A 14,145-nucleotide genomic window follows, 5' to 3' on the forward strand; every position below is an offset into this window, starting at 1 on the left:
AGGGTGAAAGGCCAGATAATCTGATTGATGAAAAAATATATTTTCCACCAAAACTAAACCTGATGAATTGAGAAAGAGAAATGTTAGCATAAGAGTGAATGACTAGAAGGGAATTAGAAAGAAAGAGAGGGCATGATAGAATATGCAAAGAAACAAAATTCAGACTAGGAGATAAAGTATTACAGTAGTCAAAACCAAAGAAAAATCAGGTATTTTTGATGGAGATATTAAAAAACTGCTTCAGTTATACCATGAACCATGTGTGCATAGACCCTAGAGTTTAGTATCCTCAATATCAAAGATACAGTTTGGCTTAAAGACTATAACAGTTATAATCATGCTGAGAGAAATTATTGCAGGTAATCTGATATATAAAGTGTATACTAATATGACATGTTTGTACAGTTCTAATTATTTGGTGGTGTCACTGTGTAAAGTTAGTATGTGTGTATGTTGGTTGATAAAAAATATTCACAGACGATATGAAGATGTCAGAAATCTTGTCTGTGCGGGAATTTGTGTAATGTCCATATTTCTGTTTAAAGAAGTTAGGAAAGTAAATATAGAAGTAAGAAAGCAATATGTAGATCATTTGTTTAAGAAAATAGTCATTTAAAAATTAATTTTAGGGTTTTATTAAATTTGTTAATATGTGTATGACACCTGGAGTTAAAACTAGAGCTTGGGGGTAGGATTGTTGGGTTTCCTCAAATGGGATGGGGTCAATTTACCTGAGCAAACATTGATTTTGGAAATTTGTTGTCTGATAAGATGAGCTGGCTGGCAATAAATACACAATACTGCTGGCTGTAAGCAAGAATGAATGGAGAGCAATCCATAGTGAACTGATGCAAGAACTGACCATCTTGACTTGCAGGGATCATTCCCAAAACAGAGTTCCAGTGAAAATAGTGTTGTTGTAATATGAGAGTTGCTCATAAATGACAAATGAACTAGTAACTATAACTGACATAAATGAATGAGTTCATTTAGATGTAGTTTATAGGAGTGTATTCAACTCTTGAGTGGGAATAGCACAAGAAGGCGCATGGCGCACTTTGTACACATATAAGGAATAGCTGTCTTTATGTTACCATGGTAAACATATATAAACAAAATTACAGTTTAATCTTAGTTTAATTAAACAATGATAAAATAAAAACATTATATAAACCGAACCACTGTTCAGTTAATCAATAATAACATAAACCTTTCACTGTATCATTTTGTGTCACACACAGTTGTCACCCATGCTGATGACCCACTCGAAGCATTAAACAGTGCAGTTGCATAAGATCCCTGACATCCACTTATTTGACTACTGATTTATTCATAGATAACTGCCTCATTGTGGGCTGTGCTGCCAGGTCAAAAACTGGGTAATTTTCTTGAATGGATAGTAAACGTTGTTTAACCTAGTTTTCTGTTTGCTTTAGAGTGCTACTGCTCACTTACACAACTTATTCTCTGTTAGATGCTGCAGTAATGAATGAATAGGTATGGGTTCACAGTTGTAAAACAACATTGGAGTGGTACAAAACAATGTTATTCGTGACTGGTGCACTTTACACACAGGTGCACCCACTGGAGGGTTAATCCTTGGGGAGATCATTTTTTTCTCTTTTGTCTCAAAAATTCCATACACATATTTTGGCTCAACTAGAAATTAGGTAATTTTAACTAATGACAGACACATTCAGCTTGTTGTCTGGTGCTTCTTTGAATCACATGCAGCAGACTAATATGATTCAAAGCTACAGGCTGTGTGTTTACATACAAATATCAGTCATGAAATGTGAAGGCCAGTCTGAGTGATGTATAGGTGGTGAGATTGCTATGACTGAGCCACAGCTTGGTGTGCAACTGCTTCCAGGAAATCCTGCATCATTAAATACACCATATAGCTAAGTGTTAGCAGATAACATGCTGTTAGGACAAAATTCTGAGTGTGTCTACTCCTAAATTACATATTCACTAAAGAACACAAAAAAAAATACAAAAATTAAGTGAAAATTCCAATAAAGCTTCCATCAACCATATTAGTTATGTTACTAAAGCCTAGATATGTTTCTCTTTAAAAAAAAATGCTTGTGAGTATATACTTTTCACTAGACAAAAAATATCATAGTAGAAAGGTTGTGCCAAAGCTCTGCCACAATCACACTCATAGATTAGTTTGTGCATAAGTAGTTGTATAATTTTCTTCATTGCTTATACATTTTGTTAATATATCCTAGTAAAATAATGTTGTACAATACTTTCATTTACCTTCAGTGGCAACCTTCAAGCATAAAGAATTAAACTGCAAATTTGATTTTTCCTGTAGTTCTGATTCATAGTGTGAAAGGTACTATGTAAAAGACAGTTTCAGCTGAGTGTAGAATCAATCTGTTAATCTGTACAATAATGAAATGCAAAAGTAGCACAGAGATCTGTATTATGTGTTTAATATAAATATATTTAAAATTGTGAATAATTTCAGTTGTCTAGGAGTTAAACACTGATATGACTCAAGTAGTGGTCATATGACCAAGTTGCAGCAGGAGAAAGCAGTGCATGTTCACAGTTTTTTTGTCAGTATTGGTGGTGAGGGTAAGAACTGTACGGCCTGTGAGCCACTGGTGTTGGATTTGTTCAGTCTTGATGCAACAGCTTACAATTGTAAAGATGAGTTTATTTGTTGAGTCAGCCAACAAATGTTGATTTTCATATTAGACTGTGTGAATCCAATTATTTTGTGGAATTAGTCAACATTAGCATGCCCTTGCAAAAGTGAAACACTGTACATGTAGGAATTTTTTGCTTGCACTGCTTTACAAAACATAAATTATTAATTGTGAATATTAGCCCTGGTATGGCCTCCAATTGACTGAAATTAAAGTGAACTTGAGACTGACCCTGTGTCAGGATACATCAATGGACAAATAGACCATTCCCAGTTCACTTGATGTTTTCATAGTGAAAGATGCTTTAAATTATTCTTTGACTGTTCATAGACTGACATTATTTGTTGAATTAGTATATGGCTCAAAGCAATGGTGTACAAACAAACCCTTGTGCAGGTGAACCATCTAACAGGTTGCACACTAGCCTGCAACTGATATTGCCTTGTCACCACCACCACCACCACAAGTCATCTTTCAAAGTGTAACTGCACCTTCACAGTAACTCACTCACAAAATATTCACAAGGAAAATGCAGTGCTTCATGTAACATGCTTGTGATGCAAATGAATAAATTTGTATTGCATAATATTAATTGTTCTCAGGCAAACTTCAAAGACAGAAATTGGTATTTTAAAATACAAAATCTTTTCATTAAATTGGAATAATTTTATCACATTATAAAGAGATGAATCAGCATAATTTTTATTAGTGGACACTATGTATGCTGTGTAGTTACTTCATACACAGAATAGATATTGCTGTGTTGCTGCATTGAGTATCTGTTGGCATCACAGTACTTGATCTGGAGAGACATTTCAGATTCAGAACCTTTAAGCATTTGAATACTTTTCACAATGTGCAGTATGAATTTTCAATTCTTTCTACCTCTCTAAGCACTGTTCTCTCCCTAAGCACTGTTCTTAAGTATGCTACTTGAATACAATTCTCTATGTTATGTGAAAACTATGCAGGGATGATTGCTCCACAATTGTTCGCTCCACTGAAAAGTTAAATTTTTCAGTAGTATAGGTAGCTATATAAAATAACAAAAAAAGTGAAGTCTCTTTTTAAAGTGAACTAGAATTACTTCTAATTAATCACTGGTTTTACTTGGTAAATGAGTTCTTGAATTTTAATTCAAAGCATTTGTAAATTAAAATTTAAATTATTTAAAATTTAAAATTCAAGCAATATAGGTTTTTAGCGTTAGTAATTTAAGTTTTTCATTTATAAACTGAAAAGCAATGTTGTTAAATGAAATTTAAACAATATTTCTTCCTTCCTTTTCTCTTATAATTGAAAAGTTCTACATCTGATGTACTAATGAAGAATGGTAAGGCACATAGTAGATCAAAATTCTCCAACAAATAAATGAAAATCTCATACAGAATAATGAAAATATTATGAAAAGGATAGATTGCTATTCATCATATAGTGGAGATATTGAGCTGCAGGTAGGTGTGACAAAAAGACTCTCAAACATGAAAGCTTTTAGCCATAAAGGCCTTCATCTGAATTAGACAACACACACACACACACACACACACACACACACACACACACACACACACACGTAAGCACAACTCACACACAAGTGACCACAGTCCCTGGCTGCCAAGACCAGACTAAGTTCAGGCAGTCATAACTTTCAGTCGAAAAGGCCTTCATCAGAATTGGACAACATACACACCCTCGTGCAAATGCAATTCACACACACACACACAACCACAGAGTCTGTCTGCCAATGCCAGATTCAAGTGAAGCTGCCAGATTCAATTGAGGCAGCCAGAGACTGTGGTCATGTGTGTGTGAGTTGCATTTGCATGAGTGTGTGTGTGTTGTCTAATTCCAATGAAGGTCTTCTTGGTCAAAGGGTTACTTGTTTACAGTCTTTTTGATATGCTTATCTGTGAGCCAACATCTCCACTATATGATGAATAGCAGTCTATCGTTTTCACAATGTTGCCAATCAATAATAACTGTACTTTTCATAAATCTTGGCCACTCTGTCCCTGCTCACAACTAACAGTACCCAAATTTCATCATATATTTATGTGAAGTTTGAGAAGTTTTGGATGTTTGCAAAGATTTTCATGGTAAATTGGTGTTTATGATTTACAGTTACTTTGAAGATGTAACATTAAGTAACACATTGTGTCATATAAGTTCTCTCTTATAAAAGGAGTGTATATTTTATACATTTATTGTACAATATTTCTACTGCTGAATTTTCTTAGTAATCACGTCCCAAGAAATGCTTCAGAGAACTGGTAAAACTTGTACCAAGTTTTCTGTTGTCATAACAGATACCTCATTTTTGGCTATAAATTACTTAAATTCCAAAAGATAGTAGATAGTATTCATAGCATATAAAACTCATAAATTAAAAAAGAAACAGCAAGCTTAGTATAAAGTTATTTATGTGCTATTCAGTAAAATACTGCACCAGGAATACATTGTTCACCATTCTGTAAAATATTGCACCTGGCATAATGCACACACATTGTGTTTACTGTTCTCAGGCGGGGGATGAATTGGTTACTATTTACAAGCAATTGGAAATAGCCCTGACCACAGTCAGCTGATTGGAAGCTCCTGTGAATGGATGTTTTTGGAGGGTTACCAAGAGTTGTGGACCAGAGGCACCAAAGATACTCAAGGTACTATCCTCTCCTGTGGACACTGTCTCTCCTGCAGGAAATACAAGACCCATCATTACGCATCCACCTGATGGTGCATGGAATGACAATGTTGGATCTAGGTATCCTGTATAGGGTAGACAGGAACCAAGGAGGACTCAGACTGCTGTACCAAACCCTCTAACAAACAAGCTCAAGGTGCTGTCTTTCACTGAGACTGGAAATGAGTCAGTAGGGCTCACTTCACCTGTTTTGGGGAAATAAGTTGTGCCCCATTTCAAGAGGAGGCAAACCCAAAAGTGTATGGATCTATTAGTCACTGTCAGTTCCAATGAATAGTGGTACCCCTTAAGGAAACTGCAACAAGGGATGGGAAGAAATACCAGGTATACTCAGTGTGTATGCTTGGAGGCATGCTGAAGAGGCTATTCTGACAACCATTTAGGGCACTTGGTGCAACCAACTACAGACTGTGGTGCAAGTTGGAACAAGTGATGAATTTTGACTGAACTTTGAGATCATACTTGGATCATTCCAATGACTAGCAGAGAGGGTTGAGAATAACACCCCTGTCATGGAGTTTCAGTGAAGCTCACAACCTGCAGCATTGTCCCCAGAGCAGATCATCGCTCCTTGGTTCTTAGTTGAGTGGAAGAAATGGACCAGAGATTTTGAAGGTTCTATGACAAGCTAGGCTGCGACTTCCTCAATTTGCACATAAGGTTGAGAACTGTGGGACCCTATTAATGGATCAGGTGTGCGCTACATGTCAGAGGCTCCTACCCAGGTAGCTGACTCTGTGTGGGATGCACAAAAGAGCTTTTTAGATTAGGTAACTCTCCATTCAGTCCAGATAATGATAGCTATGGGAAACCCAAAATATCAGAGTAAATCCCAAAGAAATGCCTTATATGGATCAGAGTATCAAAACCCTGGTGGTTAAATGCCAAAGCATTTGGAGCCAAGTGTCAGAGTTTGAAGCATTCCAAAAAACACTGAAGCTCACATAATATTAGGCACTGAAAGCTAATTCAAACCTGACAGTATTATGAAAAGGAGATGCTGAGCTGTAGATAGGCACAACAAGAAGACTGTCAAACAAAGCTTTTGGCCAAACAGGCCTTCATTAGAATTAGGCAAGCGTGAATGTTGTATTTTACCAAGTACTATAGGCTGTGCATAAGCATACACCAAAAATAGTTTTGATGTGAATTTCATGGAAAATATCTCCATTTTATGTGATAATTTTACTATGAACAAAAACTTCAGTTCTGTTTATTAGTATGAGGGTTGAATGAAAAGTAATGCCTCCACCTTAGTTAATTGGGTTTGTATGGGAATTAATAAATCAAATGTAGAAATAATCCTTAGAATGTGATCTTCAATTACCAATATTCACTTTTCCACATAATCACCAGCCAATTCCATACATTTCTGCCAATGATGAACGTGTTTTCTGAAGCTCTCACAGAAGAAGTTGACACTCTGTTTCAGCAACCAGAGTCTCACAGTTCTCTTAATGTCTTTATCAGAAACATAATGATGACCCTGCAGATTGTCTTTCATTATAGGGAACAGACAGAAGTCAGACAGTGCTAAATCTGAACTATGATGCCATATGGTGGTGAGATTCAGTCTCTGAAGGTCTGTTGTGGTGGCACGTGAAGTGTGTGGTTTGGCGGGATAGTCATGTTGCAGGAAAACAACTTCCTTTTCCTTCTGGACCCTTGTTATCTGTCATTTCAGAGTTTGCAGTGTTTATTATTATTCCACAATCAAGAAAATCAACATGGATAACACCATCTGCATCCCACAACACTGTGGCCATGATTTTTCCAGCTGAGGGTTGCGTATTGAATTTCGTTTTCTGGTGCAAGTCTTTGTGTTGATATTCCATAGACTGACATTTCATCTGATATTCCATAGACTGATGTTTTCTGGGTCATAATGGTGTACCCACATTTCATCTCCTGTTACAACTGAATGGAGAAAGGTGTCACCTTCATTATCCTATAGCGAGAGGAGTTCCTGGCAAATTTCAAGTCTGTGCACTTTCAATTCAGGAGTCAGCATCCTGGGTACCTATCAAGCACATATCTTCCGATAACCAAGCAAAGCAATAATGTGGCCCTCACGTTCTTGTGAAATGCTGATTGTGCTTGCAATTTCTCTCTGAGTGATACAATGATCATCCTGAATCAATCTGTCAACATGTTGCTTCTGAAACTCGATGGTTGCTGTCACAGGACATCCAGCTCTTTGTTTGTCATGCACGCCAGATGTTCCCACCTCAACATATTTTAACTTACTCACCCAATGACACACAGTACTCACATCAACACAATCACCATAAACTGCTTTCATTCTCTGATGAATCTCTGTCAAGAATTAAATTACTGAACGTTGCTTAAATGGCATTGTGTATATCTACAAAATAATTATTATGGTATTTCTAAATTCTTTTTACCTACTTCCTCAACTTCACTACTTTTGTCATGTTAACAGAATCTTCCATCAGTTCTTGGTAGAACCACATTATAATAAACAAAAAGGACCAATTTACTTTTGTCCTATAGTAGTACCATAGTACTACAATACTGTAGTACACTAATACTGTAGAACAAAAGTAAAATCGTGCTTTTCATTCAACATTTTTGTTATTCACATATGTTGTTGTTGTTATTGTTGTTGTGGTCTTCAGTCCTGAGACTGGTTTGATGCAGCTCTCCATGCTAGCCTATGCTGTGCAAGCTTCTATATATTCACATATAATTCAATAGATATCTAGCTGCTGTTAACACTGATACATAACTCAAATCATGAAGAGCAATACATGTATTTTTGCACTAGAGTATTGGCCAAATAAAAAGACAGTAAGCAGTCATATGATTCCCCTGTGCTTGTTTAAAACAGTTTAAAGTAATGCTAAAATTTTCAATTTTGGAGAAAATTTAAATGAAAAGGACAGGAAGTTGTATAAGAATAAAGCATATAACTGTAAACAGTTAGATATATACATTTGCTTGTTCTGTGGATCATAATTGTTATGTTTTTCTGTGAAGTGAAAATGAGTAAGTGAATGTAATAAGACTGTACTTCTGTTGAAGAGATTTGTGAAGAGGTTAACACAAAACTGCAGCCCTAAATGGAAACACTGAAAATGTGCACAAAATGGAACCAAACAATCTAGCACAAATATGTAAATGTGGATTGAATGTGGGACCGTTATTTGACCCCCTAAATGAAGTAATAAATAATTCTGTAGAATGTAAGCCAATGATCCATCACCAAAAATTTGAAGTCAGTCTCATGTACGTGAAAGCTTATAACCATTGATTTCTGGAATACCTCAAGGATCATTATCTTTGATTAACCTGGAGTAACTGGTGTATGTTACATATGCCCGTGGGACTAACAGGATGAGAAACATGTGAGAAGAAACAAGGGTTGCAAAAGAAATATTCATCCTCCACTGAAACAATGAAAGAGCTTAGCTAAGGGAAAACTGGAGGATTTAAAGAACAAATTGTTGGAACATTCAACTCTTTGTTATTCTCTGTCTACATCGTAATCCTATATAGAAAGGAACTTTGGAGGGAAAAAGTTTTGAGTCCAGTGAGCAGGCAACTATAGAAGATAAAAAACTAGTTCACTTTTGATGTAACATGTTTAACCTTTCACTGTCTGGAAAGAACCTGTCATCTTGCTTATGAGCCTTCATTTAACTCACAGTTTAAATATCATGTTGCAGAGAGCAGCATCCTAATTCTCACTCTAATAATGTTTGCTACTTCATTAGCATTTGAATGAGTACATTAAGTGCTAGCTCACCCTTGATTCCAAGTGTCAAAACATCCTCCATTACTGCTTTGCTGGGTATCAGGAAGTGGCTCATGATTCTGATCCTCAGTTCTGCAACAAGAATTTTAGAAAACAAACATTTGACAGAAATTTATGTCCCTTCATTAAAATGTTGTGATAAATCACAAAAGTGGCTAATAATGCACTCCTTCACTTTATTTTTGAATTTCTGCAGAGTTTCAATTTCCTGCTGCTGTGTACAAGCAACCTGCTACAGAGATTTGCACCAGAATAGACAGTGCCCACTAATGAAAGAGGAAGATTGCAAAATCTAATTGACTTTTGAAGTATTAATTTTTGGTAGCTTATTACATTTATATAAAAAATAAAAAGATAGCCATTAGCAGTGCAATACAAAGGAAAGTAAATCTGCACAACTCACCTGGTGAAAGTTTTTTATTGAAGGCAACACATTATCAGTCCGCATGACTCAGAATAATGTTTATAGGATAATAACAGGTCAGTCCACTCTGTTCATGTTTTCTTATCAATATTTGAATCACTGATTACACTGTATATTAAAATGACAAACTCTGAAAGCGGGTGAAAATACGATCACAGAGGCCCTACACCAGATCTTGGTCAACTTTTGGGAGACTGGCAGGATCCCTGATGACTGGAAATCAACTGTCATTCACCTTTTACATAAGAAAGGTGATTGCAGTGACATCAGCAACTACTGGGGGATCTCTCTGCTGCCAATAGGATACAAAGTGCACTCCTAGATTTAACTGGACAATGTAGAAAGTCAATGTGATCAAACAATTGGTTAATATCAAGGAGGATTTTGACATGGAAGGTCCTGTACAGAGCAGATCTTCAATCTGAAAACTATTTTTCAACTAAAACAAAAAAGGAGTATGAACATCACCATGGTTTTCATTGACTTTGCAAAAGCTTATGATTCCTTGACTGTCAAATACTATTTTTAGTACTGCAAGAACAAGGTGTGGATTACAACACACACACCTTCATCAAACAGACTCTCAAGGATACAATCTCTAAGGTGAAGTTCAAAGGAGAACTATGTCAGAGTTTCAATATCAAAATGGGAGTATGACAGGGTGTTGGTCTATCACCCATTCTGTTTAATCTGGTGCTTGATAAAGTCATCAAAATCTGGGAATGTATGATGAGGAATCTAGGAATCAAACCAGTTACCGTTGGAGCTGCGACCTGAAGAATTGAGATAAGGTGCCTTGCTTCACAGATGACATTGCAATCTTAGCCAACAACTCTAAGGATGCTGTCATTACTGTGATGTCAGGGTTACAAATTTCATATGACAAGACCAAATGCTCTGAGAAACGGTACTCCAGTAACACCAATTTGACGACTACACATGGAATGATTGGGAGGGTTAATCACTTTCGTTTTCTTGGTGAATAGTCCACCCCAATGGTAGAGACAGCACCTCCATCGTATAAAGGTGTAACAAACTCAACACAGCATACCATCTGTCCCACAATCTGTACAGCAAGAGGTGCATTTCAAAGAATGCTAAGGTCTGTCATTACAAGCCAGAGTTTCTGTATGCCGCAGAGACCCTCCTGATGAACAGAAAAGGCATGATGGATGTTGTGGAGAAAGCTGAAAGGTGTATTCTCTGAAAAATTCATGGCCCAAGATTGCTCCCAGATGGAACCTACTGACTGAAGTCTAATTCTGAACTGTATCAACAGTTAGAATCAGTCAACATGAGTATGCAACATATGAGGCTCAAGTTCTATGGGCACCTACAATGAATGAACAACAATAGGCTTACCAAGAAGATCTTCTAGTTGTTTAAAAGCTACAAGACTGGAAGCCTGTGGCTTAATGAAGTACTAAAGGACTTGGCTTCAACTAGGACCTCTGTTCTTGAGGTAGAAGATCATTCAAAATTTTGTACTATGGTAGAGTCTTTGACCCCATCACCTAGAGTCCCTAAATGTCAGAAGCCCCATTCACAGGAGAGAAAGGAGAAATTATCAGCAGAGCTCCAGAGATATTGGGACAGAAGGGAGTATCGAAGAAGAACTAGTCATAAGCTATCCTTAGTGGGCTTAAATTGACAATAAAATATTATTAAAATGACATTGAAAGGCACTTTGTGCTTCCACTGGATTCCTGACAACTAAATGGCAGAATGTGCCCTCCCACTTGCTACTGTGTCTTACTACCACCTGATATCTTTTTGTCTCACTGGTGGGTCCTGTAAAACTCCATTCTGAATCTTTGATAGGGATGCATAGCTCGTATGAAAATTATTTTTATTCCTGATGCAACATTAGGGATGTGAATCACATAGTTCATCCTACATTTATTCTTATTATTAAACAAAACTACCATTAGGGCATTGTGTATTGATACATAACTGAATAAATCACTAGATCCATGAAGAGGTTCCTGCAAGATGTTTTGCTAACTACTTCACACAATAAATATTTTTTTTACCTTAGGTGTACTGCCTCAGGACAGTAACAAGTAAAAGCATGCAGAGAGTGCCAGCAATTGCATCAAGGTGAACATAATGAGAGAAATTTGTAAGTGCAAAGCATCCAGGTCTGAACTGTTATTTTAGCATGTGCTTTTGTCACCTCATTTCCTTACACAGCTGGATGTAGAAACTTCATACAAGGGGTCTCATATACTGCTGAATCTGTAATATTTAAATTTTGCCAATATTTCATCTTCATTGTGCAAAGCAGTGAGCTTGTGCTAATGAGTGTGGTACATACGCAAGGCTATCTTGTTACACAAGCCTATTGTGGTCTCCATAATAAAACAATGTTTATTAATTTCATGAATAGTGTTTATAATTTTCCAGGAACATATTTACTTCACAAACAAACACAAACACAAACATTCTAGCTTTCGTGACTAACGGATGCTTCTTCAGGAAAGAGGGAAGGAGAGGGAACGACGAAAGGATGTGGGTTTTAAGGGAGAGGGTAAGGAGTCATTCCAATCCCGGGAGCGGAAAGACTTACCTTAGGGGGAAAAAAGGATAGGTTTATACTCGCGCACGACAACACACACACACACACACACACACACACACACACACACACACACACATATCCATCCGCACGTACACAGACACAAGCAGACATTTGTAAAGGCAAAGTGTTCGGGCAGAGATGTCAGTCGAGGCGGAATTACCACCTCCTTACCCTCTCCCTTAAAACCCACATCCTTTCGTCTTACCCTCTCCTTCCCTCTTTCCTGAAGAAGCAACCATTGGTCACGAAAGCTAGAATTTTTTGTGTATGTTTGTGTGCCTATCAACCTGCCAGCGCTTTTATTTGGTAAGTCACATTATTTTATATATATATATATATATATATATATATATATATATATATATATATATATTAAAAACAAAGATTCCAAGACTTACCAAGCGGGAAAGCGCCGGCAGACAGGCACATGAACAAAACACACAAACACACACACAGAATTACGAGCTTTCGCAACTGGCAGTTGCTTCGCCAGGAAAGAGGGAAGGAGAGGGAAAAATGAAAGGATGTGGGTTTTAAGGGAGAGGGTAAGGAGTCATTCCAATCCCAGGAGCGGAAAGACTTCCCTTAGGGGAAAAAAAGGACAGGTGTACACTCGCACGCACACACACACACACACACACACACACACATATCCATCCGCACATACACAGACACAAGCAGACATATTTAAAGGCAAAGAGTAAGGGCAGAGATGTCAGTCGAGGCGGAAGCACAGAGGCAAAGAAGTTGTTGAAAGACAGGTGAGGTATGAGCGGCGGCAACTTGAAATTAGCAGAGGTTGAGGCCTGGCGGATATCGAGAAGAGAGGATATACTGAAGGGCGAGTTCCCATTTCCGGAGTTCGGATAGGTTGGTGTTGGTGGGAAGTATCCAGATAACTCGGACGGTGTAACACTGTGCCAAGATGTGCTGGCCGTGCATCAAGGCATGTTTAGCCACAGGGTGATCCTCATTACCAACAAACACTGTCTGCCTGTGTCCATTCATGCGAATGGACAGTTTGTTGCTGGTCATTCCCACATAGAAAGCGTCACAGTGCAGGCAGGTCAGTTGGTAAATCACGTGGGTGCTTTCACCCGTGGCTCTCCCTTTGATCGTGTACACCTTCCGGGTTACAGGACTGGAGTAGGTGGTGGTGGGAGGGTGCATAGGACAGGTTTTACACCGGGGGGCGGTTGCAAGGGTAGGAGCCAGAGGGTAGGGAAGGTGGTTTGGGGATTTCATAGGGATGAACCAAGAGGTTACGAAGGTTAGGTGGACGGCGGAAAGACACTCTTGGTGGAGTGGGGCGGATTTCATGAAGGATGGATCTCATTTCGGGGCAGGATTTTAGGAAGTCGTATCCATGCTGGAGAGCCACATTCAAGGTCTGATCCAGTCCCGGGAAGTATTCTGTCACAAGTGGGGCACTTTTGGGGTTCTTCTGTGAGAGGTTCTGGGTTTGAGGGGATGAGGAAGTGGCTCTGGTTATCTGCTTCTGTACCAGGTTGGGAGGGTAGTTCCGGGATGCGAAAGCTGTTTTCAGGTTGTTGGTGTAATGGTCGAGGGATTCAGGACTGGAGCAGATTCGTTTGCCACAAAGGCCTAGGCTGTAGGGAAGGGACCGTTTGATATGGAATGGGTGGCAACTGTCATAATGGAGGTACTGTTGCTTGTTGGTGGGTTTGATGTGGACGGATGTGTGCAGCTGGCCATTGGACAGATGGAGGTCAACGTCTAGGAAAGTGGCATGGGATTTTGGGTAGGACCAGGTGAATCTGATGGAACCAAAGGAGTTGAGGTTGGAGAGGAAATTCTGGAGTTGTTCTTCACTGTGAGTCCAGATCATGAAGATGTCATCAATAAATCTGTACCAAACTTTGGGTTGGCAGGCTTGGGTAACCAAGAAGGCTTCCTCTAAGCGACCCATAAATAGGTTGGCATACGAGGGGGCCATCCTGGTACCCATGGCTGTTCCCTTTAATTGTTGGTATG

The 14,145-nt window shown here is 38.3% G+C and overlaps 1 protein-coding gene across 9 annotated transcripts in view; it reads right to left on the bottom strand.

The window, feature by feature from the left end:
* Positions 1 to 14,145, bottom strand: part of LOC126353879 (cyclic GMP-AMP synthase-like receptor) — a 324,472-nt gene that overhangs the window by 61,296 nt on the left and 249,031 nt on the right. For 7 of the 9 annotated variants that reach the window (XM_050003074.1, XM_050003079.1, XM_050003078.1 and 4 more), the window contains one exon: positions 9,137 to 9,217. The exons of the other annotated variants lie outside the window; for them this stretch is intronic. In XM_050003074.1, coding sequence (XP_049859031.1) covers positions 9,137 to 9,217 — 81 coding nt within the window. The remainder of the gene's footprint in view (positions 1 to 9,136; positions 9,218 to 14,145) is intronic. 9 annotated transcript variants of the gene reach the window in all.

Source organism: Schistocerca gregaria, chromosome 3, assembly GCF_023897955.1.
Source record: "Schistocerca gregaria isolate iqSchGreg1 chromosome 3, iqSchGreg1.2, whole genome shotgun sequence".
Lineage (NCBI taxonomy): Eukaryota > Metazoa > Arthropoda > Insecta > Orthoptera > Acrididae > Schistocerca > Schistocerca gregaria.